Source organism: Centrocercus urophasianus, unplaced genomic scaffold (assembly GCF_019232065.1).
Source record: "Centrocercus urophasianus isolate 14NV4802_14NV808 unplaced genomic scaffold, USGS_Curo_1.0 seq_10, whole genome shotgun sequence".
Classification (NCBI taxonomy): domain Eukaryota; kingdom Metazoa; phylum Chordata; class Aves; order Galliformes; family Phasianidae; genus Centrocercus; species Centrocercus urophasianus.
In genome coordinates this window covers 99686881-99709954 of record NW_024884142.1, presented here as the reverse complement: position 1 = coordinate 99709954, position 23074 = coordinate 99686881, and the positions used below count along the sequence as shown (strand labels likewise).

Sequence of the window (23074 nt, the reverse complement as noted above, 5' to 3'; positions counted from 1 at the left end):
AGAGAAGAGGAGAAGAGAGAAGAGGAGAGAAGAGAAGAGGAGAGAAGAGAAGGGTCCCATGGCCCCCAGGCCACCCTGCAGTGTGGGAGCAGCTCGCAGCATCCAGCACCGGCCACCTGGGTGCACTTCCAGGGGCTGCGGTACGGTTGTGCCGTGCCCGGCAGCCCATCCTCATGCAGGGAAGGGGTGGCAGCGGCGCGGGGACACGCCGAGAGCTCAGCCCCTACTTGCGGACATGGCCGCCCCGTCGGGCTGCCCGGAGCGGGCAGTAGAGCCCGGCCGCAGTTTCCCCGACGTCTCCGCAGCCCCAGCCAGAAGGCAGCGGCAGCCCCGAAGGGGCATTTCGTCGTGGCAAAGCAAACGAAATCCCAAATCCCCGGCCGTCCATCGCCCTTCCAAACTCCCCCCGGCCAGGCCCGGACCCCACGGAGCGGCGACCCCCGGGCCCCGTCCCCGCCGCGCCCACGCCGGGAGCGTCGCGGGTTTCGGGAGAGGCGTTTTCCGTCAGGGCCGCGCCGTCGGGTCGCGGGTACTTACGGGCGAGGGCCGCGGAAGAGCTGCTGCGGCCGTGCCCCGGGGCGGCCGGGCTTAAGAGCCCGTCGGCGGCCGCGGGACAATGCCGGGAGGAGGGGGCCGGGGCCGGGCGGCGGCGGGAGGCGGGGGCGCTGCCCGGCGGCGGGGAGGGGACGGGGCCGCCCGCCGTCGCTGTCCCCCTCCGGGCCGTCGCTCCGCCCCTCGGTGTCTGGCGTAAAGCTGGCGCCGGGCTAAAAGAAACGGCGAGCTACGAGCGCCCAGGGGCTGGTAGCCGCCAGCGCACGGCTCGCCGGTGGCGGCGGGAGCGGAGGGCCCGGCCCGCCCCGCCATGTCGCTGAGCCCCAAGCACACGACGCCCTTCTCCGTCACCGACATCCTCAGCCCCATGGAGGAGAGCTACAAGAAGTTCGGCGGTATGGACGGGGCGGCCGGGCTGGGGCCCTACAGGCAGCCCGCGGTGCCCGGCGCCGCAGCGGCCGCCGTCCCGCAGCACGTCGTGGCGGGCCCCGCCGGGGCGGCCGCCTACCACATGCCGCACGGAGTCTCCCAGTTCCCGCACGGCGCCGTCGGGGGGTACTGCGGCGGCGGGCTGGGCAACGTGGGCGAGCTGCCCGCCTACCCCGACGGCATGAGGAGCGGCGCGGCGGCGGGCGGAGGCTGGTACGGGGCCGGCGGAGACCCGCGTTACCCCGGCAGTAAGTGCGGGCGCGGGGCGAGGGGCGGCGGGCGGCGGGATGGGGTGGCCGCGCTCCGACGGGGCGGCCCCGGCTCTGAGCCGCGCGTCCCGCTCAGTCTCCAGGTTCGTGGGCCCGGCGGCGGGGATGAACGTGGCCGGGATGGGCGGCCTGAGCGGCCTCGGCGAGGGAGCCAAGGGCATCGTGCCGCTGCACGCGGCCCCGCGGAGGAAGAGGCGAGTGCTCTTCTCGCAGGCGCAGGTCTACGAGCTGGAGCGGCGCTTCAAGCAGCAGAAGTACCTGTCGGCGCCGGAGCGGGAGCACCTGGCCAGCCTCATCCACCTCACGCCCACCCAGGTGAAGATCTGGTTCCAGAACCACCGCTACAAGATGAAGCGGCAGGCCAAGGACAAGGCGGCCGCCCAGCAGCTGCACCCCGACGGCGCCGGCGGCCTCTGCCAGCAGCCCTCGCCCCGCCGCGTCGCCGTGCCCGTGCTGGTGAAGGACGGCAAGCCCTGCCCGCCGCCGGGCAACGGCACCCCGGCCCCCGGGCAGCCCGCGGCCCCCAGCGGCCCCGGGGGCTCTCTGCCCACCTCTCACCCTCACCCCGGCTCGCTGGGGCAGGCGGCGGACCTGGAAGAGCTGGCGCCCAGCCCGCCGCCTCTGCACGGCCAGGTGCCCCCCCTGGCTCCCATGGACTCGGCCGGCGTCGATTACAACGGCGGCATGGTCAGCCCCAACCTGCTCTACGGCAGGACGTGGTAATCCGACGGGGCGGGCGGCTCGGCGTGTCCGCACCCAGCCCGGCCCCGCCGTCCCGCGGAGCCCGAGAGCCGCCGTGCGCGTACCTTGCGGCCCCGCTGAGCGCGAACAATAAACCTTCTGAAGTGCAACTTAGCCCGGCAGAATTAATTTTAGAAGGGTGCCCCCGAAGTGCGATTTCATTATCGGTTGATTGGAGGGAAATTGAGTTGTAACCGGAGGTCGAGGAGGCGGCGAGCGGTGCGGGCGGGAGCGGCCGCTGCCTTCCGCAGGACGGGGAGCGCCGGCAGCGCCGAGAGGACGCGGAGACTTTCCGGAGGAGCTCGTCGGCTTCGACGCTCGCATTCCAGGGGGAAAAAGAGCCACGTTCGTTGTTCTGAATTACGGCTTACGAAATTAACGTTCGCGCATGGACAGAAAGCCCCCCGACGGCAGCGGGCAGCCCCCGCCGGGCCGCCTCGGGGCTGCGAACGGCGGGCGGGCGGGGAGCGCCGCGGGTCCCGGTGTGCGAGCCGCTTCCTTCTTCTCATTTTCTTTTTTTGTTGTTGTTGTCGCTTGTTTGTTTGCTTTGTTTCCCCTTTATTTTTACTCCTTTTCTCCTGATTTTTTTTTTGTTTTTTTTTTCTTTTACTTTTCCATTTCGTTTTTTTTTTGGGTTTTTTTTTTTCCGTTTACATTTTTTTTTTCCTCCCGCTTTCTATTTCTTTCTATTTCTTTCTTCGATTTCTATTTATTTATTTATTTCTCCGTTCTCTTTTCCTTTCTTTCTTCTTCTCCTTTTTTTTTTTTTTTTTTAACAATAAAGACAAACGTTGTTCTGAACCCTCGCTGCTTCCTTCCCGCTCCGTGCCCGCGGCCGCCGCCTCCCTCCTGCAAAACTGCGCTGGGATTTCGTTCCGTGACGCTACCTGGGGTTGTTCTGCTGTTGGAACGGTTTTGGGGGTGGAACTGATTTAGGACTCCCGCTCCCCTGCAGCACGCAGGAGCAAAGGGGATGCTGTGCCCGTGCGGACTCCCACGCCGCTCTCTGCCCGGCTCCGAGGGGGAACGCCAGCTTTGAGAAGCGTGGCTGCCAGCCTTGGGGGCAAAGAGCTGGGCAGGGGGGATGCTGCTCCCAAAGGAGCTCCCTTTCACCCTAAGCTTCCTCCCCTTACCCCAGAAATGAGTGAGGGACAAGGGCACGCCTGCACCTCGAGGTGCACCTCGAGGTGGGCAGCGCCAGCTGCCCAGGAGCAGCGTCAGTAGGGCAAGCAGCAGCTCCTTCCACCAGCCTCCCTCCCACCACTGCACTTGCACGAAAACCCAAACTTGCTGGTTTTGTTCTGCTCAAAAAATTACTTTTGGAGACCAGTGTATTTTTACAGAAGTGGGAGAAGGACACGGGGGAGCGCTGACAGCTTTTGCCAACCCCAGGTAGGACAGCAATTGCATTGCAACGAAAGATATTACACCAATCTCCATCACTTGAAAATAACACAGTTTTACCCTCCAGGGTCAGAGGGCTGGAGGCTTTTTCCCCATTGCTGGCAATTAAGGTGTGTGCCTAAACAGAGACACTCACAGGAGATGGCCGAAGCAATGCTGGCTCTCACAGCTGTGTGTGCAAACCTCAGGAGCACGAGTAAGAGGTGCTACAGCAGCTTTTACCTGGATGCTCCAAGGCAGCAGAAACAGGCTCAGGTTTTGGTTAAATAAAGCTTTGAAATGTTAGGGTAGAGGCCGTGTGGAACCAGTGCTGCAGTAATTAATATCCACTGTGTGCATACAGAAATACAAAGGGGAGAAATAAAGCACGGCGTAGCGCTCCAAATTTCAAAAGCCACTTTATAAAGCAAATAAAAATATTTACTGATTTGGTACACTCACATGGAAAACCCCTAGAAAGAGTACTAAAAATGAATGGAAACTCCATACAGGGCAGCTATTTTAAATTATATATCAAAACAGACTGGTACGGCTTCCGTGCTTGTTCGTGTTACAAAAACCAAGTCAAAAAACAGGCAACAAGCTGTAGAAGTGGAAACGTTCTGCTTCAGAGTCCAAAAGTCTCCTGCTTTCCCCTATAAGAAATCCAAAGAAGCATCAGAGCAGCACTGCTGGACACGTCCTTAACCCCGGTGCGCTGCCCGCTGCGTCCTCGCCGAGTTCATCAAATCTGATTTCTATGCATTCTTTACAACTCCGTGTCTGTTTTCAGGCTCTTGTGTGTGAAGTAGAGGGTGGCTGCAGCTCGCATTGACAGGCGCTGCGCGGCACAGCCTGGGGATGCCATGAGGACAAAACAGCTCTCCCACCTCGGCTCACGGCTTTGCAGATCGGGGTGAACTCGTGGTTCGCAGCGGCAAAACATAATGGGTTCGGTAAGAAATGTACACATGTAAAACAAGCAGAGTTTAAAATCTACAGGGAGGTTGCTGAACAATTTCATTTCTTCCCCCTCCTTCCCCCGGTTAATAAAAACAAAAACCGAAACCCGGACGTTTTGCGGGCTTGGGAGAGCAGAGCTAATTCCAGCTGTATCTTCCCGAGGGTGGGGGCAGCAGGTAGGGCCTCCCAGGGCCATATGCCTACAAACAAACAAAAGCAAGCATTTATTTTTTGGATTAACAGCACAGCAAACAAGTTAGCGGGGCTCCAGGCGCCCCTACAGCAACGAAACAATGCATCCTCAGCACAGAAAGGCACCGCGCCGCAGCCGCTCTCAGCACAGCCTCCGCTCAAGGAGGGCAGATCCACACAGCATCCGTGCCCCAGCAGAAGCAATGCTGCTCAACAAATGGCTCCTTTTCTGCTTGAGCCGTATGCGAGCTGAAGCTAAAGAGAGTCAGCCATTGGTAGTGAGGGACAACTGAAAACCCAAAATGAAAACCGTTGGGTTTTGTTACAGAAGCGTTTTTCAGCACTTGTGTGCTTTTAATACCAGGCGAAGCATCCCAAAATCTCACGCTGAGGCTCAGCACAAATGAAGGCATTTCTGTCTTTGAGATCAAGCCTTCTATACAGTACGTAAGGAAAGAAAAAAGCTGCTGGGAAAAAAAAAGGTAAAAAAAAGGTTAAAGTGTCCTTGAAGCATTTCAAACGATTTAAAATCCTGATGCGCTGCAGAGCCCACAAAGTTCATTCTGTTGGCAGCCGTGGGGTTTTTGTTGGCTTTTCCTGGGGGAGGGAAGGGGGACCAAGGGCTGATGAAGAGGCTTCGTTTTGTTCTTTAAAAGAGAAAAACCATCTTTACCCGGGAATGGAGATAGCTGCTGGAACTGAAAAGGCAGAGGGCTTCGCTCCACGTGTTTGTGGCAGGCAAGCAAATAGATTTGAACAGAAAACATTTACACCCTGTTTTTGAAGCGGGATCTGATGAGAGATGTGCAGAATGTGCTGTTTTAGGAAGATCTGGGGTTTGTTTTTAATCGCAGTCAATGCAAAACCCCAACAATTAAACCAGCTGAGTTGCCTGCAACCCCTGAGAAATCCTTCCAGTTGCACAAAGAGCAGAAAGCTGTGTCTGTGTGCCCAGGCATGGTTCAGGAGGGCTCTTAACAGCTACACAAGGCATTTATCTGGACGTTCAGTTACGTATTAGTAAGGCCTGAAATCAGGATGTCAAGCAGCTCCACGACCACATTTACGCTTTATTTCTCTGTGCCAGCTCCGAGGCACAGGGAATGTGCACCACCCCCAAGCAGCCCCTATCCGTGGCAGTTGCATTAATTTTGTAAGCACTTTGCAGCAGCGTGTTTATTAACCTCTTCACGCCATGTTCTGGATGCTGTAAAAAAAGAATTCAGAGGTGAAAGGGACCGAAGATGATTATTTATGCTGCTCTGTGTCACCGCTTCCACTTGAATCCCTTTTCAGGGCTTTAAAGCTTTGAGATGTGCAGGCAGCAATGCTAGATTCAATTACTGGTTTCGCGTCCTAAACCTTTTCAGGTAGAGGCTAATTTTACTTCATTGCCATCAGCCCCAAGGAAATAATTACATCTGAAAGTTCATTCAAAAATAATGTAAAAAAACAAACAAAAAAAAAGCCCAAAATGAAAGGCATGGCTGCCATCCTGCCTCCTATTTCACCACTGGGGCAGCAAGCAGCTGTAAAGCTGCAGAGTTGTTTTATCACTGCACACGTAGGTGCCCACAGTGCTCCGAGATCTCAGTTTCAACCTTCTAAACAGGCACTGACCCCCATCCCACCCTGCTCTGAAACAATTCCTGTCCGCTTCTGTGCTGCCTGGCAGTAACTGTTACTCACAAAGACTCAAGGTGGGGAATAAACTAATTGAAGCACTGACTTCTTTCACAAAAATGCAGGATTCAGCTCCTGGAGGACACCATTTCCCCAGCAAGGCTAATGTGATGAAGATGCTGTCTAATTTTGCTTACAGTCAAGCCTGTGCTGGAAGGATTAGCACTGGCCACACCTCCTCTGCATACTCAAAGCCAGAGTGCATGGTATACTTGCCTCTCTTTTCCTCATTTCCTGCTGCAATACTAAACACTACAGCTGAATGAGCTGGAGACAGTTCTCCCTCTAGTCTTAAAAGCCTCCTCTGCACTAAAAATGCTTCAGGGTAGGAGATGGGGGGAGGTGTGCAAAGAAGGGAGATCTCACCACTGCTAACAAGGGTTCAGCCAAACACGAGTTGAAGAGTTGGGAGCAGTGGGGCAGGCTGCTTGTTGGCTATAGATCTTTTCAGCAGCAAGATGTAATCCTGCAGCCCAGGGACAATGCTGAGAACGGTATTAGTGGCTCTCAGGCTGTTTCTGCTGGGCTCCGGTCCTGACAAGCTGAACCAGCGACAGAAGCACATGGCACTCTGCAAAAAGCTTCCCCAGCAAAGGCCAAAGGCTCTTCTGTTACAAACTGGATTTGACAGTACGTGTCTTTATTGTATTAACTGCTTTAGAAAACTCAGAGCTAACGATGTCACAGTGCAAAGTGGTTGCGATGGATTCTGCTACCTGAGTCTCCCAGTCGGAATAGAAAAGAAAAATATGAAGTGGACAAAGAACCAGAAGTGGCAAAAAATGTAAGACTTTCAAGTACATTATGTATTAAATGGATTGTGCTTGCAGCTCCTGCTGCGTAAGCAAAGGAGACTAGGATGTTATCCAACACACTGCAGGACAGAGTTCAGACCTAAGAGAAAATCACTACTGGAAGCATAAGGGGAACAGCCCTAGAAATCAAACATCAAATTGGACTCTGTGTCACACTGTGCAACAAATGCTTGCAGGCTGGGATGGTCACAAGGAAAACTAAGAGCATATAACCAAGTGTGACTTGACTGGAGTACATTTGAAAGAGGTAGGGAAGAAGCAGGTCCCACTAGAAGGCAAATTTCAAACGGTTTGTGCTATGTTTGCCATATTAAAGGGCTGGGAAATAGTTACTGAGCAGCTGAGTACCTTTTCTCTTTCCCCATTACTGGCCAGTAGCCTTCCCACAACTGAGCAGCAATTCCAATTCACAAAAACAGTACCAGAACATGAAGCTTAATACAAACATCTGAAAAGTATTTTAAACTAGTGAGTAGCACTGCAAACGCCCAAGTTCCTAGCTTAAGAGAATATGCAGACTAAGTTTTTACTGGGAATACAAACACAAAAATAGCACATAAGCAAAAGAACCTGCTGCTTTCAGGCCTTTCTGTTCTGTTGCATTTTCATAATCTGATGATAAAAACCACCTCCAATTTCGGATGTTCTCCTACCATGTTTGCTTGCTTTCATTTAGCCAAACTTATTTCCAGCTGTACATTCACAGATGCTTCTTACTCTGACTACTAGAGTCTGACATTTAAATAGATTCAGCCAGTAAGCATTTGAGGGGGCAAAAATAAAAGTCAAGTTGTAAGAACCTACAGTTTAAACACACAGCAAGGAGACATCCTTCCATCTCCAAAGCACGTAGATTTCATATGTTCCCTTACAGAAGGGGAAGGCTCTGGTTGAAATACTTGCCTTCAGATCCTATTTTCTCAAGCTGCAAGAGGTGTGTAACTTGGTAAGATGCTTGATCTGGTTTTAATGAAACGCAGTGATGGTGTGGGCCTCGTGCCACAAGCACACACAGAGGGGCTGGGCAGGGTAGGGAGGTTTATTTGTCGGTGCTTGCACTGGTGGCACAGCCACCGGACCACACGCGGCAGAGGAAGGCCCACCCTGCAGCCACACGCTGAGAAGAGGTGCAGACAGCATTTCCATACCTGCCTTCCCCGGTCCATCCGATCCTCAGGTCTCTGTGGGTAGTTCATGGGCCCACCCAGCCCCTGGTACTGGCCTGGTGGGTACTGACTTTGGGCTGGCAGCATGCGGTTCCAGGCGAGCAGCGGGGCGGCCCCAGCAGTTCTGGAATAGAGAAGAAAGCGTGACCTCAGGAGTTCTGTGCTACAGAATGCACGTTGCTGTGCTCTTGTTTGATACGTGCTACTATTTGCCTCGCATTTGCTCACTGCTTCTTTCCCCACGCTTGAAAGCCACACGCTGCCACCGTTCAGACTTCATAAACCAGACAGTCCAAAATATTCCTCGAAAGGATTCTGTCCAGCTTTTATTCTCGGAGCAAATTTGCCAGTTCATCTGCAGCAATCCTGACCGTCGATTAAAACCCAGACCTCACCAAGCTAGCTGAACGTAACGCACCGTCCAAAGGGTAAACATGTGCAATACGGGAGAATGAGGCTTTCTTTTCTAAATGTCCAGGCTCTTTCTGGGAGTCCATTCTTTCTTGTTAATTGCAGGTTGCAAATGAATTCTTACTGTGAGTATTCTGAATCTAGGGTAGGGGCCTTGGCTGCTTTTTCCCATCCATTATTCTGCTCAATATGTCAGAAGGTCTGATCGGGAAGAAACCTTTTCAAGTTCTATTGATGCCGTTTTCAATTGACCACGGTGACCTAGCAACATAAGCACTAATTGGCATGGACTGACTGACATTTGGTGTACAGTTTATATGGGAACGCAAATTCAACATCCATTATAACCCAGTTTGCCATCCTGGATTACTAACAGCAAGAAATGTTTTAATTGCCTTCAAGTACCTATTCTAACATTACAATTATAAAGCAACAGGTATAATACATCCAATCATTGTTTGATTAAAAATATTTAGAAAAATGATACAGCCATGATACAGTCTTCAGAGCTGAACACTGGTAAGGGTACAACCGCTCACAGAAGTCATAGCAGTTCCATTTTGCACTGCAATATGTTGTTGTAATGAGAAAAATATTGGCTAGCTGAGACAGCTAATCTTTTATGACCCACATTCAAGAGAGCCAGTTAAGCACAGAGACAGAAATAGGAGCACAGTGAGCACAAGTACCACATTTCATTTACCTTCTGCACTCCTTAACTGAGTTACTGTGCACATCTTCCAAGAGTCTTCCCCTAGGTTTGCTGGAGTACATTGGTGGGACTTTGGCTTTGGCCAAACAACCTGATGCAGGGACTCAATCTGATACACACTGTCAAACACACACAGGTTAAGGAGGTGGTGTGACGTCAGGAAAGAAGCTGTCCCCAATAGGAGGATGCTCTGATGGGAGCAGAGCTCTACCATGGGAGGCAAACACTGCTCGAGCAAGTGGGGAAGCAATGCCAGGAGAACTGGGAAACAATTTCACCTACTGGAGCAGAGGCAAAGTTTGATTTGGCGTAGAAACTCCCATCATCTCCCAAAATGAAACAAATAATACCTATTTATACACTGGCTGATCTTATCTGATAAATATGCAACAGGTAAACACGATGTGCAAGGAATGTACTAAAAAGGAATTTGCACAAAAGCTAAACAGCAATAGGCAGCTTTATTTTTAGCTTCAGAGATGCCTAGAAAATGCAGTGTTATCTGAAGTATTCAGTAGGAAGAGCAATATCATCTCCTGAGTTAATAGCACATTGCACTTCCTAAACTAAACACTCAAAATCAGTACTGTACCAAGGATGTTCCTTTTGATTAAGGGTTTTGAATACTAACTTCATCTTGTTATTGTTCCTAGAAGACAGCAGGCTCTTCAGGAAGAACATACTGTTCTGCCTTATGGAAAAATCCATTGGATTACCCACATAACCCCAGTTCTGGAGCTCATCAACCATTCAGTTTCTACAGCTTTGCCAACATCCTTGCAAGAAATACCCTCAGCCCTGAGGATTACAGGTCAAAAGTTGTGTCACATACTTGGAACGGGAAAGTTCAAAGCAAATTTCATCTGACATGAATATGCATTTTGCATAGAGTTTAAATGCCCCGTTTTTATAAAGCGCTGTTCGTTATCAGGACACACAGCATCTCGGTTTTGAATCCCTCTTAAGGTGTGAAGCTGATAATAATCAGTTGTAACTATCATGTGTTCCAGGGGATCACAGAATGGCCAGGGTTGAAAAGGACCACAATGCTCACCCAGTTTCAACCCCTTGCTATGTGCAGGGTCACCAACCAGCAGATCAGGCTGCCCAGAGAATAAACCCAGGGATGAACCTGGTAGGAGAAGATATGCTGTAGTGCATATTCGATCTTCAAGCTACAAAAACAGTTTAAACCTTCTCTGCTGCTCTTAATTCACCGAGCTATTTACTATTTTTAATCAAACAACTTCTTAGATCATCATCTGCTAAACAACTCAGCAACCTATATGGTTTGTGGCAATCGACTTCATGCTCCTCCAATGACTGCATTAATGGGTGATTTAAGCAACCTAAGGGCAGAGATAGCAAAGCTGTTCCCCAGGGGTAACAAAAACTGTGTGCTATTTGGAATATCACATGAATTCCCATTGGCAGTTACTCAAATGCAGTGCCCAGAGTTGTGCTGACTCAGAATTAAAGTAACACATCTATGTACTGAATAGCTAACACACCGTGTCAGGAAGCTTTATGTAACAAGAAGAAATCTTATGCTGGACACGAGATCATCTGGATTATGAGGAAAAAGCTTTGCACTACTGATTTCCACCCCCCTCCCAGAGGCCTATGAAACAAGAGCCAGTTTAGCACCAGCTGCACTACTCTATCCCAGAAACAGCACAAAGGCTCAAAGCTTTACTGTCAGGGACAGGCTCCTTGCTTATCCTTTGCTTGATCAAGGATATCGTAGCCTCCTGCCAACCCACTTCATCTGAAAAGGCTGGAGCAGGGGCTGGCCTCTCCCTCTGCTGCTTTCTTCCTGGGAGTCGAAGGGGCAGAGAGCAGAAATTCCTTGCAGCTTTTGCTGTTGGAGCACCTGAAGCAGCAGCAGCACACAGGAACAGCCCCAGCAGCACATGCAGCAGCAGCTTTGCAGCACCCAGAGCTTGCTGCTGGCCTGGCTTCTACCAGGAATTAACTGGGAAGCTGAAAAGCTCTTGGGGAGAAGGTGATCAGTTCAATAGGTTTGACCATTGCCCAAAGCATCTCTTTGAACCCCCTCCTCTTTCCTAATCAAATATGTGTTCCAAAACCACAGCAGAATTACTCGTCTTCAGTTCTACAACTGGCAAGTCTGTGATTTGCACCATCAAACAAAATACAAAACAGGAAGGGGAAAGCCTTGTAAAGAGAATAGCCAGAAAAGCAAGAATTACATCTTCCAAGCAGCACCATTCATCTGCAAAAAATGGTGCATCTGGAGAGTGTGTGCTTGCTTCTAAAGGTATTAGCAAGAGTCACATGCAGCAATCCTATGATAGGAGTCTAAACAGTCCATTATGACAGTTATGTGAGAAGACGCCTTTCAAGTGTGAAACAAAACAATTTCTGCCTGAAAGGAATTATTTATATGTGAATTGAGAAACCCTTTCACTTTCCAAAAATAAAGGACCCAATGACAAAAGCATAGCGGTGTAAAAAAAATAATTACAAGTTACAGATGTGTGGCAATATTTGACAAAAGGACACAATGCAGACTGCATTCAATTAAGGTGCGGGAACAGCAACCCTCACAGACAAAGTGATATTAAAGTTTGTAATGTGACATTCAATTATAATGCAATATTTCCCATTGACACGACGCAGGACAAGGGAGCTGAACTTCCACAGGGATCAAAACGGTTGCCATGGAAAGCATGATTGCAGAGAGCTCAGTAAATTCTACCCAAGCTGATACTTTCAATGGTTAACATTTGCAAATAAATACACGGGGGAAAAAAACTTCTGCCTAATAGGAGCAGAAACTTCAAGGACCTTCCCTACAGCCCCGTTCCTCCATAAATATAAACAAAGGTAATTATTCATGGCTTTCACAGGTATGCTGAAGTTTGTGAAGTCTTCCTGACTTAAGGGCATACAACCTATCAATGAGAGAACGCATGCAAGACATCCCTTATTATCAAACCATGTCACATTCCTTCTATTCGATGGCACTTATTGCACTGCGGATTCCATAATCCTCCTCTGAGTCCCTTCTGCATTTAATTCAGTTCAGTCTTAAGTAGTTAAAGAAACTGTTTTCAGTGGCAACTAATAACTACTGACCTACAGTGACACTGCCCTACAATAGGCTTGTCAGGCCTGAAAAACTTGTACCAAAGAAGCTGATTAGGACTTCAAGAGGTTTGTAGCAAGAATCAATGGCTGGTCTGTACTAATGCTCTGGTTGCGGCACAGAAATGATAAAAGTGGAACACCATTAGTTATGCCTCATTAAGCTCCACAGCCCTCCTAAAAAGAAATTTGTTTAGCCTGTCCAAAATCTAATGCAGTTTTAAGCTCTCTGTGTTCAATTTCATAGTATCTCAAAAGCTTCAATAAGATAAAGGCCAAAGAACCAAGAACGGTACCAAAGCACCAACAGTAAAGTTAATTTTGAAGTCTGAGTTTTTAATGGAAAGTGTTTTTGCCTTCCTTTTTTAATACAAAGTACTCAAACCTTTTAAAGGATGAACGCCGCACAGTGTGCTCACAAAATATAAATAAATCATGGACATTAATTAACTTAAAAAAAAAACCAACGTGACGTGAACAAATTTAAACAACGGAGTTCAAAACAAAGAGGTAAGAATGCTGTGAAAGCCAGACAGAAACAAGTACGTACTTTTAACCACGCTTTACAAAACACCAGTGCCACCTGCCTTACCTTTGTGGTGCTTGCTGAAATAAGGGCGTAGGGCCTCGCCAAGACTCCTGAGGTCTAAGATCTACAGGGCAAAACAAGAAGTTAAGAGTAAATATACTTACAAGAAGCTCTGATTTCTATCCTGCATCATTCGTTCTTAAACTAGACAGACCACAAAATACACATCACTAATTCTTCTTTGGTTACCAATGCTGGTTTTGATGGATTTCCTTTACGTCGGTCCACGACGAGCTCAATGCTAATAAAAGGCAACCTTTTAAAATAAGCTTCAAGTTACAGGAATTTATTTTAATCAGTTGATGCTTGAACACTTCCAGGTGTCTTAGCATTTCAAATTGCAAAACCAAGTCTGTTGCTCTAAAACTGAAGACTCGAATGTTTCCCACAATTATGTCTGCCACTGCATTACATGAAAGAACTCTGCACTAACATATATAGAAATAAATCCAAACTTAAGATTTTGAGGTCTTGGAAGTGCGCGTAGATGAGATATTTAAGACATTTACAAGTCTATTAATTAAATCTATTAACGATCTCTCAGATCACACAATTAGATTGAATTAAATCTTTTGGCCAAAGACACAGCCCTGCAGTTATAAGAAACTGGAATGAAGAGGACCACCCACTTCTCAATTGTGTCTTCTACCCAAACCACCTCTTTACAAAGATGTAGCAGTAACAACATTGCTTTAACAGGACACGCAATTAAATGGTTGTTGTTCTTCTAAATAAACTGGTCAGTAAACATGATGAAAGAAACAGCTCATCAATAGCTCCCCGGTCAGGTCACAACACTCAAATTGTGTAGCAACCAAAAGCTTCAGTTTCAGTGACACCTTTGATTCTTTTCAATGGTGTTTAAGTGTGACCTAATTTTAACAGCTGGTTCCAGAAGCTGACTAATGGATATGCTATGATGGAACAGTAAAACCCTGTTAAACCACCAATATTCAAGTACACTAAAGCCCTGCAATCGTTTGAAAGAAATGAGGAGAAACAGATAGAGGGAGATCTGTGCCTCTCTCCTAACTCTGGCTGGATTGTCTGCGTGCTTTAATGGCCTGACCTGAACAGAAAGCTTTCATGGCAGCACTTGAGAGCTCAGCACACAGTGTGGGCAGGCCTTACTGAAGATAACACACACTTGGGTCAGTGGAAATCAATCGTGATGCCCAGCAGCTCTGTCGTTTGTATCTGGCCACCTCTAGCCACAGCTAATCCCCCCCAGGCCCAGGAACACAGTCACCTGCTCAGTGGTACCTATATTTTATATGTAAATATATTGTATTTCTGTATACATACATACACAGGTGCATGTTGTTACCACCTGATGCTCATAATCAGGCAGAAGTGGTTATCTCATACCTAACGCACCACAAGGACCAAAAAGATGGAGGTATGACACACTTACACTGATTAAGCCTATCAGAATTGCAAGGGTTTTCACATGCATAAGCAGGCTGGGCAAACACGATGCTTTAGTGACAATGTTTGCTATTCAACAGAAAAAACAGTGCAATGCAAGAAAACCCCAGAATTGTAGTGCTGGCTTTGAGACTGTGTGTGTGTGTGTGAGAGAGAGAGAGAGAGAAAGAGAGCAATTAAGCTACAGCCCTTATCTGAAGTCATTACAGGTTTTTATTTTTAAATTCGAGCTAAGATCTTGTTACATATAACCATAAATTCGTTACAGTCCAAGAGCGTCCCTCATTTCAAACTAAAATATCCCAGCAAGACTTTTCATTTCTGATAATTTCCAAGCCCTAATAATACTAGCACTGCAGAAAAGCGTGCAATACAGCAGAACTGAGCTCTGCTAACATGTTTGCAATTAGAAATCCTCCACCTGTAGCTAGCACATCTAGTTCCTTATGCACAGCCACCAGGATGACTGCTGGGTTTGGGCTCTAGTATAGCTCAGGTTTAGGAGACCTACAGATCCACATACCTTGATAAACAGTGTAGTTTTCAAGCTATAGTTTCTTTCGCACAGATGCCTTAGTCACACTGCAATGTGTCAGTCACCACAGAAATGGGAGGAGGCAGCTCAGTTCTCTTGCTGCTTGCTGGAAGACAAACTTCCAGTAAGACGACCCCAGTCTTGCCCTGGCATGGCGTTTCCTATTCACACAGATCCCTGCATAAGGGCTAGTTAAAATTTTATTTCATACTTAACTGCTTCTTTTCCACCTGAAAGAGGCCCCACTACCCTGCTGTAAGCACATCTTTATCTAACAGTCCCCTAGAGCTGCAAAGAGTTTAATGAAATCACCATAAACACATGTAAAGCCTCCTTATTACTGTTCATTTGTATGGCTCTGGCAGGGAACAGTCTTTGAAGGGGAAAAAGCTTGGAACAGTAAATTACACTTCAAAAAGCAACAGAACTGGAAGAGAAACAACAATTAATATTTTATTTAGTCTTCAAAACAGAGGCATTTCCTAGAGCTATAAGGCCAAATAAACCGCCTTCCTCAGCAGCTCCTCAAGTAACAATTTATCTAATCAGTGTGGCAATCAAAGATGAGATTTTCTGTTTACTGATTGCACTAATCAAAATCACTTTTCAAATGCAGCTAATCGACAAGTTTACTGACTGAAATGGAAGTCATAAATCAGATACTTTGTGTTGCAGAAACCAAATACGCCATTCACAGAGTGCTACCGTTCCACACTTGACTCCCCAAGTTATCAGCACAGACAACTATTCATCAGCTGAAAATTGGCACATCAAAGTCAAATCAGAGAACAGCAGTCAGGAACACCCACAGCAGGCCCTTGAAGGAGAGGTGGCACTTTGCTTGACCGCATTGCCCTTCAAGAGTGTAATTTTTCTTCATCACACATATAAAAAATGTTATATGTAAAACGAAAAGTTGCTTTGCATCAATCCCATAAGGAGTGGGCATTGTAACCACATCAGTGCTCATTTTTCCAGAATGAACGTGCATTTTCAGGAAGCTTCCCAATGGAGTTATTCCACATCATACAGGTGTTCTCTCACAATCTGCCTTGTACACCCTCACAAGGATGTAGCTGATGAACGTCATTCTGACACAGGACAATCTGCCCCCGTAACAAAATTCTGCTTACACCTTTTCAATGCTTTGTAATTTGGTTTTCCTGGTTGAAGATACCTGCCTTTTGATAGTGGCACTTGAGCTTGGACTGAAAGATGTGGCTGCAAAGACAAGGAGATAGCTGTGCTCTCCTGTTCAGGAATACCTCTTGGTACTCCTAGACACAACTCTGTCTGGGTGAAATTGGAGGCAAGGAGAAATAAGCCTTACCTAATTCTGTCCACGTGTGCCTGTTCAAAAAAAGATGACTGCCACCTACTAAAACAGGGTACAGAGAGATGCTGATGTGCTTCCACCTCAACTGTTTGCAACCCATGACACGGAACAGTACAGGGGTGTAGTCCCAACTGCAAAAACATCCCTTCAGCATGAGCATAAGAAACTGATCTCAGCACAAGTTATGATAACTGAAGATATTTTCACAGGTGCTTTGAAATGGTTTAAGCAGATCCCATTCTTCACTTGGTAGAAGAGAAGCTGAGGCACACAGTGCACTGACAGGTCCTCCTGACCCACCAGCCAGATGGCAGCACAGGAGGTGACACACCGCAACGGAGCTGGAAGGACAAGCAGGTTGACCTGGAACCTTTTAATGCACAAACAATAAAACAGTCCCTGCCTGATGGAAAACCAAGCAGGAAGGAAAAGGCACAACAAGGAAGGGAAAAAAAAAAAAAAAAAAAAAAAAGGCTTTTAGGTTTGTCAAGCACACCCACAGAACAGCAGCAACTGGGGATGCAAGGATTCTATGATGCCTGAAGGAATTTGAGAATGAGGAAAGGGCAGGAGATGAGGAGAGAATGGGATGTGTGAAAGAAAGCCCCCAGACGATTTCTGTGAGCAACAGATGTGCTGAGATTCCACACTGATCAGTGGATTCAAGCCTCCTCAATTTGAAAGAATGACGGCATCGGGGCCTATTTGCATTTGAAGTATTGCCTACACAACACAAGGTGCTCAAATGCCCCAAGGATGAGAGCTTTTATAAGTATCTAATTGGCAAGACAAGCTCCATGTATGTAAGGCTCACAAAACTGCTTTGAAATAACTGTTTTTCAGAAAGCATCAAGATTCAAGTTTCAGAAGACACCAACAACAGTATGGGGGAGACCTATGGACTCACGAATCCTTTATCTCCCCACAAAACCACACATTCTCTACCCTTGGAGAGAAATACAAAAATACGATGGCAGTCTGGTAGTCCCACTCCTCTCTTCTTTAAAGACCGTATTTTTGCTTACTCCAAAAATCCACTTGTTCTTCCTTTTAAACAAAGTTCATAGCTCCAAACTCATACTCAGTCTGTGCCTCCAGCCAATCTGGTTCCTCACACAGGAAGATTTCTGCATGCCCCGCTCAAGCACAGCTCATCCATTTTGTACCTGGGCAATAAGTTTAACTCAGTATGGCCAATGATATTATTTGCTGTTCCTCACGCAGTCAAGAAATACAAGTCAGCTCTAAGTAGTATGAAAGCCTCACTATACAGCAATCTGGTTCCCTGCATACGACAAGATGCTGGAGCTTGAACTTCAGCTATTTCAGCTGTTGAAACTTCAAACATATACATTTAATATTTCAAGAATTCAGCTAAATAACTACAACTTCTAAGTTTAAAGCACCTTTTTGGGCAGTTTAGCAATGTTTCCTCCTGTTTCAATCCCACCGTTACAGAAACGCAGTTCCTAATCACATGTGAAGAGACAAGATGAAGAGCTCTACTGTAACTCTGAAGTGATTGAAGCTGATGGCCCAAAATAAGACCAGTATATAGGAAAGGACAGAACCAAACACCTCCAAAAGGGACTGGGCAGTCCATGCATAGCAGCAGCAAACGCTGCAAGACACCACAGTTGTTCTCTCCAAACACAAGCCATCAAAATGCTAAGATGCTGGTGATGTTGAAATTCAGCCAATACACTCAGCATAACAGACACTAAAAACCCTATTGGAAAAAATGCAATTTGAATAGCAGGCAGAGCATTCAAAGCAGGATCCTGCTTACAGGCACATCTTTGCATTTTAGAATTAAAACTGTTTCAGCGCGTTTCTTTTTTGGAATTGCTGTAGTGAAAAGTGATACAGAAGAGCAGCCCAAGGTTAATCACTCTGCCTCCCAATTTTCAAACACACAAAAAGCTCTGTAGCAGTTGTGGACTCTGCAAAAGTGTGACTGACACAAGGCAGATGTTTGTAGAAGAGTCATGTTCATACACATCATGCCTTGACATTTAATTAAGTCAAATAAAAATAATTTTGTGATTGAACTCAAACAACAGTCTTCCCTCCTACCACCAATTTGATGCCAATTAACCAACAGCTAAAGGGAAGAAAAGGTTTTCAAAAAAAGCTGCTTCTAGCATATTTTCATTTTTTTTCCCAGCATTGTGCTAATATTTCACAGAAGGAAACCATCTGGTTGGGCTCTAACAGCATGGCTAGTCAAGACTAAACAATAAAGCCAAATTGCTTTTAGTAACACCAAGGTTTTCCCAGTGAACAACGCACACTATGCTGTGTCATTTCAACAAGTTTAAAGAAAAGTAAATAACAAATAATTGTTTTAAAAGAGCAGTGCTCACACTGGTGCTAATTCATAGGAAAAAATAAATTTCTTCTGCAGAAAGCAGAAGGTGGTCAGGCAAAAGGTGGAAATGGTGTTTGCTTCTTGGCAGGATCTCTGTAACAAAATATCAAACAAAGCAATATAAAACACTTCCCATTCATTGATGTGAAAAGTGTTTAAAATTCAGCACCTGGTTGGGCAAGGGCACCAAATATACCATACCTGAGTGCAACCATTAAAAGAGTGTAAAAAAATGCATTGCCTGAACTCTCACTGTTGTAAGAACATCAAAGCAGGCAAAACACACCTCCTGCAGGATGAATTCCTGATTCTACTTGTTACCTGAAACAGCACAACAGACCAAAATCCAACTCATTTTTCAAACTCAGAAACGTATACAGCAGAACTCACTTACTTGACAGCAATTTAGGAATCTGCTGCTGCCCACTCATAAGAGGCCGGGTGTATGGGCTCCCATAAGCTCCAAGAGGTACTGCATTGGCATACATTCCTGGCATCCCTCTTTCCCTTGGCATTGCATGGCTATTGTGGGTAAGAAACGAAGAGGAGAATGAATAGGATGTTTTCACAAATGCCATCTTACAGCACAGCTGCTACCAAGTCCTTGAAATACCCAGTTTTCTCCATGCATCAGTGGAGATGTGCACAAACATGATGTGGTGACACAGAAGGGTGCCAGGCACACCACAAACAAAGCATACACTCTGTGAGCTGGTGCTAGCACAAACACTCAAGATGCTATAGCAAGTCCCAGTAAATAGGAGGAAAAAACCCACATTTTCTGCAAACTGTGTAAGAGTTCAATAAGAGTGAACTGCTAACACTGAAGGCAATGTTTGTCAAGGCCTGGATGTCATTTCCTGTGGGGAATTACATTCTCATTAAGACACTAATGATCCCAGTGTCTTATTAAATTGCATTTCAAGGTGGCAGACACGTGATCAGGAACATAACTTCTTGGTTCACAAATAAAGCAGGGGACCAAATTATGCTTTCGAATGCATGAATACAAGAAAGGTGGTTGGTTTTGATTCTTCCAGCTCCTCTACAGTCATAAGATGAGGGAAAATAAAATTTAGAAAAGTATTTTCTCTTCCTAGAGAGACTCTCAGTTCACTTTTATTTGACAGTATTACAATCTACTTTAAAACATTCTCTGCTCAGGCTCTGAGAGACATATGGCTCCCTGTACTTCCCAGTAAGGGAACAACGTTTCATTTTATCTGTAATACACAGCCCCAGCTCATTCCCTCTTAGTTGTCATACAATAATGCTTCAGAGCACAGAATGAAAGTTATCTTGACTTTTGGAGAACTAATAAAAACTGACTGTGAAAACGCCTTGAAAAATGACAATCAAATGGATTGTAGGGTGTAACACAAGTGCTCTAAATAAAGGTTTGTAAAACCCCCTCATTTTTAAAAGCATGAAAGACATTCCTGGCTTTGTAATAGTATTAACTACCACTTGTGTGCAATATCCTCATTGTATCTTCTGTACTTCAAGAGAGTATCCAGCAAACAAGTTGAAAACAGGAAAAAAAAAACCAACAGGAAAGCTAGTAAGAAATATTTTGTGGAAAAAACAGCCCTCCATCTAAAACTACTATGCAAGGTACCACTGCAAAATTGTCATGCCTGATTCTTATTAACATTGAATACAAACAATCACACACCAGAGTTCCCAGTATGGAACAGCAGCATCTGATCTGTTTTTCCTTCCCCAATCCCTACATGTTTGTTTGGGTTTTTGTTTTCTTGTTTTTAAAAGGGGAAAATAAAGGAGCATAGTCAGTAGTACTGCCAGGCTTACCCTAAAGTTCTAAATGCTGACTGGTCCAAGTGGACTGGCTTTCTGTCTCGATTAAAGCCAAGCTGTGGTCTCCAAGGCCTGCCATCATTGTTGGTCTTTTCCCAGTCTCCTGGCTTCAGAACTGGAGGAGGTTTCCTGAATATCAAAAATAGTTCCATAAGTAGTTACCAGAGCAAGCACTCAGATTGATGAAAGTAAATTTGATTACTCACAACCAATACTTACTTTGCACCAGGTAATACAGTAGCCTTGAAAATAAAGTCTTCATCAAACTGTGGATCTTTGAAAGAGATACTGCAAGAAAATATTTGAGGAATGTGTTTACTTGAGAATTAAGACAAGCAAGATGAAAAAATTACTTGCTGGTCAATTAACAGTGACATGCACAACAGGACAGAAGAACCTAAAACTTAAACTGTAAAAACACCTGGGTGTGTTGACTACAGAGAGTTGGATCTCTGTGTTGTTTTCTACAGGGTCATTTTTTTCCCTCTGCTGTGCCAGTATTCCATCCAAAAGAAATGTTGATATTTAGAAAACAGTCAATCCTATGTATGGTAATGAAAGTATCTTTTGCAGATCTGTGAGAACAGCTCTTCTAGTAAAAGCACTTGCACTTGATCAAGGTCAAAGGATACCATAGCAAAGATGGGGAAGTTAACAGATTGCTATGCAATCTTCTCACAAACGTACAGAACTTGGAAGCAGGGACTTTTTATTCCCAAAGGCAGCCTTGTACTTGTATGTAGTTCTACTGGGAGATGTATGTTTTTTTTCAGTGACGTTTCAAAGAACATCCATTTTGAGCTTTGGAGCATTATCCAAACAAAGAACAAAATATGGCTGGACAATCATTTTATGCTGGTAGAATGCATTCTGTAGCAATTTGGGTTTGCTTTTGGTAACTTTGTCCACACTCCAGTCTCCTGGTTTAAGTACCCACATTCCACCAGCTGCCAGGAGGAATTCTGAAGTACACAGGACCAGCTTGCTTGCTTCCTGCTCTCTATCAACCATTTCACACAGAAGAATGCTAGGGATGCCAAGAAAGACAAAAGGAAATCACTAAGCAGGCTAATCTCACTCTTCCAAATGAAATAAACCTATCTTTCCCCAGAACAGAGAATGAATTAGACTCCAAGGAAAGAGAATAATGGTCCCTTGGAAAATTCAATCAGAGTCAAAAGAACTGAAGAGTAGAACCATGACTACTCGTACCATCTCAAAGCACAGGAAGAAAATTCTCTGCAACAGAGGAACAGATTGAAGCATGAAACAATTCAAACCTCCTGACAGTGGCAGATGGGAAGCAAAGCAGAACTCCTCATGGCTCAGTGATGTTCTCATTTCAGAGCATCCTTTCAACAACACCCTGACAACCCACAATTTAACATTTCTTATAGCCCCTAAATAGTTGCACTAGTTGAACCAAGTTATGCCTCTTTTGAGGAAAAAAATTACTCAAGCAGATCGCAAGTGATTTTCAGTGTCTCAAGTATCTTACATGGCACAAGACATGAGAGGTTACAGGCTCAAGAATTAAATACCTACTCTACTGTGCCAAATTAAGTGAGAAAAACTTAATATAACACACTAGCTGTACAGAAATTTGCTGTTGAGTACAAGAGTCATTCAGATCATTTGTGACCATAAGATTTACCCCTGTAAAAACTCTACGTTATTTTTTATTCATCAGAAGTTTCTCAGTATCCCCCCAAACACCACAGTCAGGCAAAGACAGTATTACTGCTATATATTCTGCAGTTAGGAGGAGGACAAAAAGGAAATACCAAAGCAAGCCACACTGTTGGTGAAGCTTTGAATCTAACACATTAGGATCTGATTTTTCAAGGGATTGGCAGGTACCACATGCCTCACAGAGAACATCCAGCACTTGCAGGGCTGAAATATGCTATCAGGTGGGTTTGCACCAAGAATAACACGTGGATGGAAAAGGTTCACTTGCTCAGGAGAACCCCTCTGTCAACCAAGGCTTGTAAGATAGGAAGCTGATGAGAACCCATCTCCAGAAGAGAGAAGGTACTAAAATAAGAAATAGCAAAAAAATAAAAAAATCCTAGCTGTAGAAACAACTCATGTAAAAAGAGTTCCTTCCTACAAGGCAGGGAACTCAGCCACTCAGGGAGAAAAAAGAGAAACAGCTCCTTATTGCTGACTCTAAGATACAAAAAGCCTATATTCTCAGACGCTGTCTGGGAATTGTTAACAATTAAAGTAGATAAAATCCAACCAGAAAAAAAAAAAAAAAAAAAGAACTGGAAAAAAAAAGAAAAATCAATACCCAATTCTATCTCAGGGGCTTGTCTCATGGAAGTTAGGTTTTCTTTCATTTAAAAGGCTTGATAAAGAATACAGAGTTCTATCGGGGCTGCTCTTTGCTTGCCAAAGATCCAGATGTTACAAAAAACAAGCAAAAAAGTAAAAGCAGACAAGGTGAGGCACTTCTGAAGGGATGTACACCACTGGGTTTGATGCACTGAGAAGCAACCACTTCAAACATCCCTGCAATGGGCATGCCACCATGACCCAAACACGACTACATTGTATTCGGAATT

General features: G+C 45.9%; 2 protein-coding genes across 2 annotated transcripts in view; one reads left to right on the top strand and one right to left on the bottom strand.

The window, feature by feature from the left end:
- Positions 1 to 862: 862 nt before the first annotated feature.
- On the top strand, positions 863 to 1973 carry NKX2-4 (NK2 homeobox 4). Its single transcript, XM_042823992.1, has 2 exons — positions 863 to 1229; positions 1327 to 1973. The coding sequence occupies exons 1-2, from the start codon at positions 863 to 865 to the stop codon at positions 1971 to 1973; spliced, it is 1014 nt and encodes a 337-aa protein (XP_042679926.1).
- Positions 1974 to 3774: 1801 nt separating this feature from the next.
- XRN2 (5'-3' exoribonuclease 2) overlaps positions 3775 to 23074 on the bottom strand; it is a 44936-nt gene continuing 25636 nt past the window's right edge. The window contains exons 25-30 of the mRNA XM_042813576.1: positions 20724 to 20792; positions 20499 to 20633; positions 19081 to 19208; positions 13020 to 13080; positions 8176 to 8317; positions 3775 to 4537 (exon numbers count right to left, since the gene is read on the bottom strand). Coding sequence (XP_042669510.1) covers positions 4475 to 4537; positions 8176 to 8317; positions 13020 to 13080; positions 19081 to 19208; positions 20499 to 20633; positions 20724 to 20792 — 598 coding nt within the window. The 3' untranslated portion in view covers positions 3775 to 4474. The remainder of the gene's footprint in view (positions 4538 to 8175; positions 8318 to 13019; positions 13081 to 19080; positions 19209 to 20498; positions 20634 to 20723; positions 20793 to 23074) is intronic.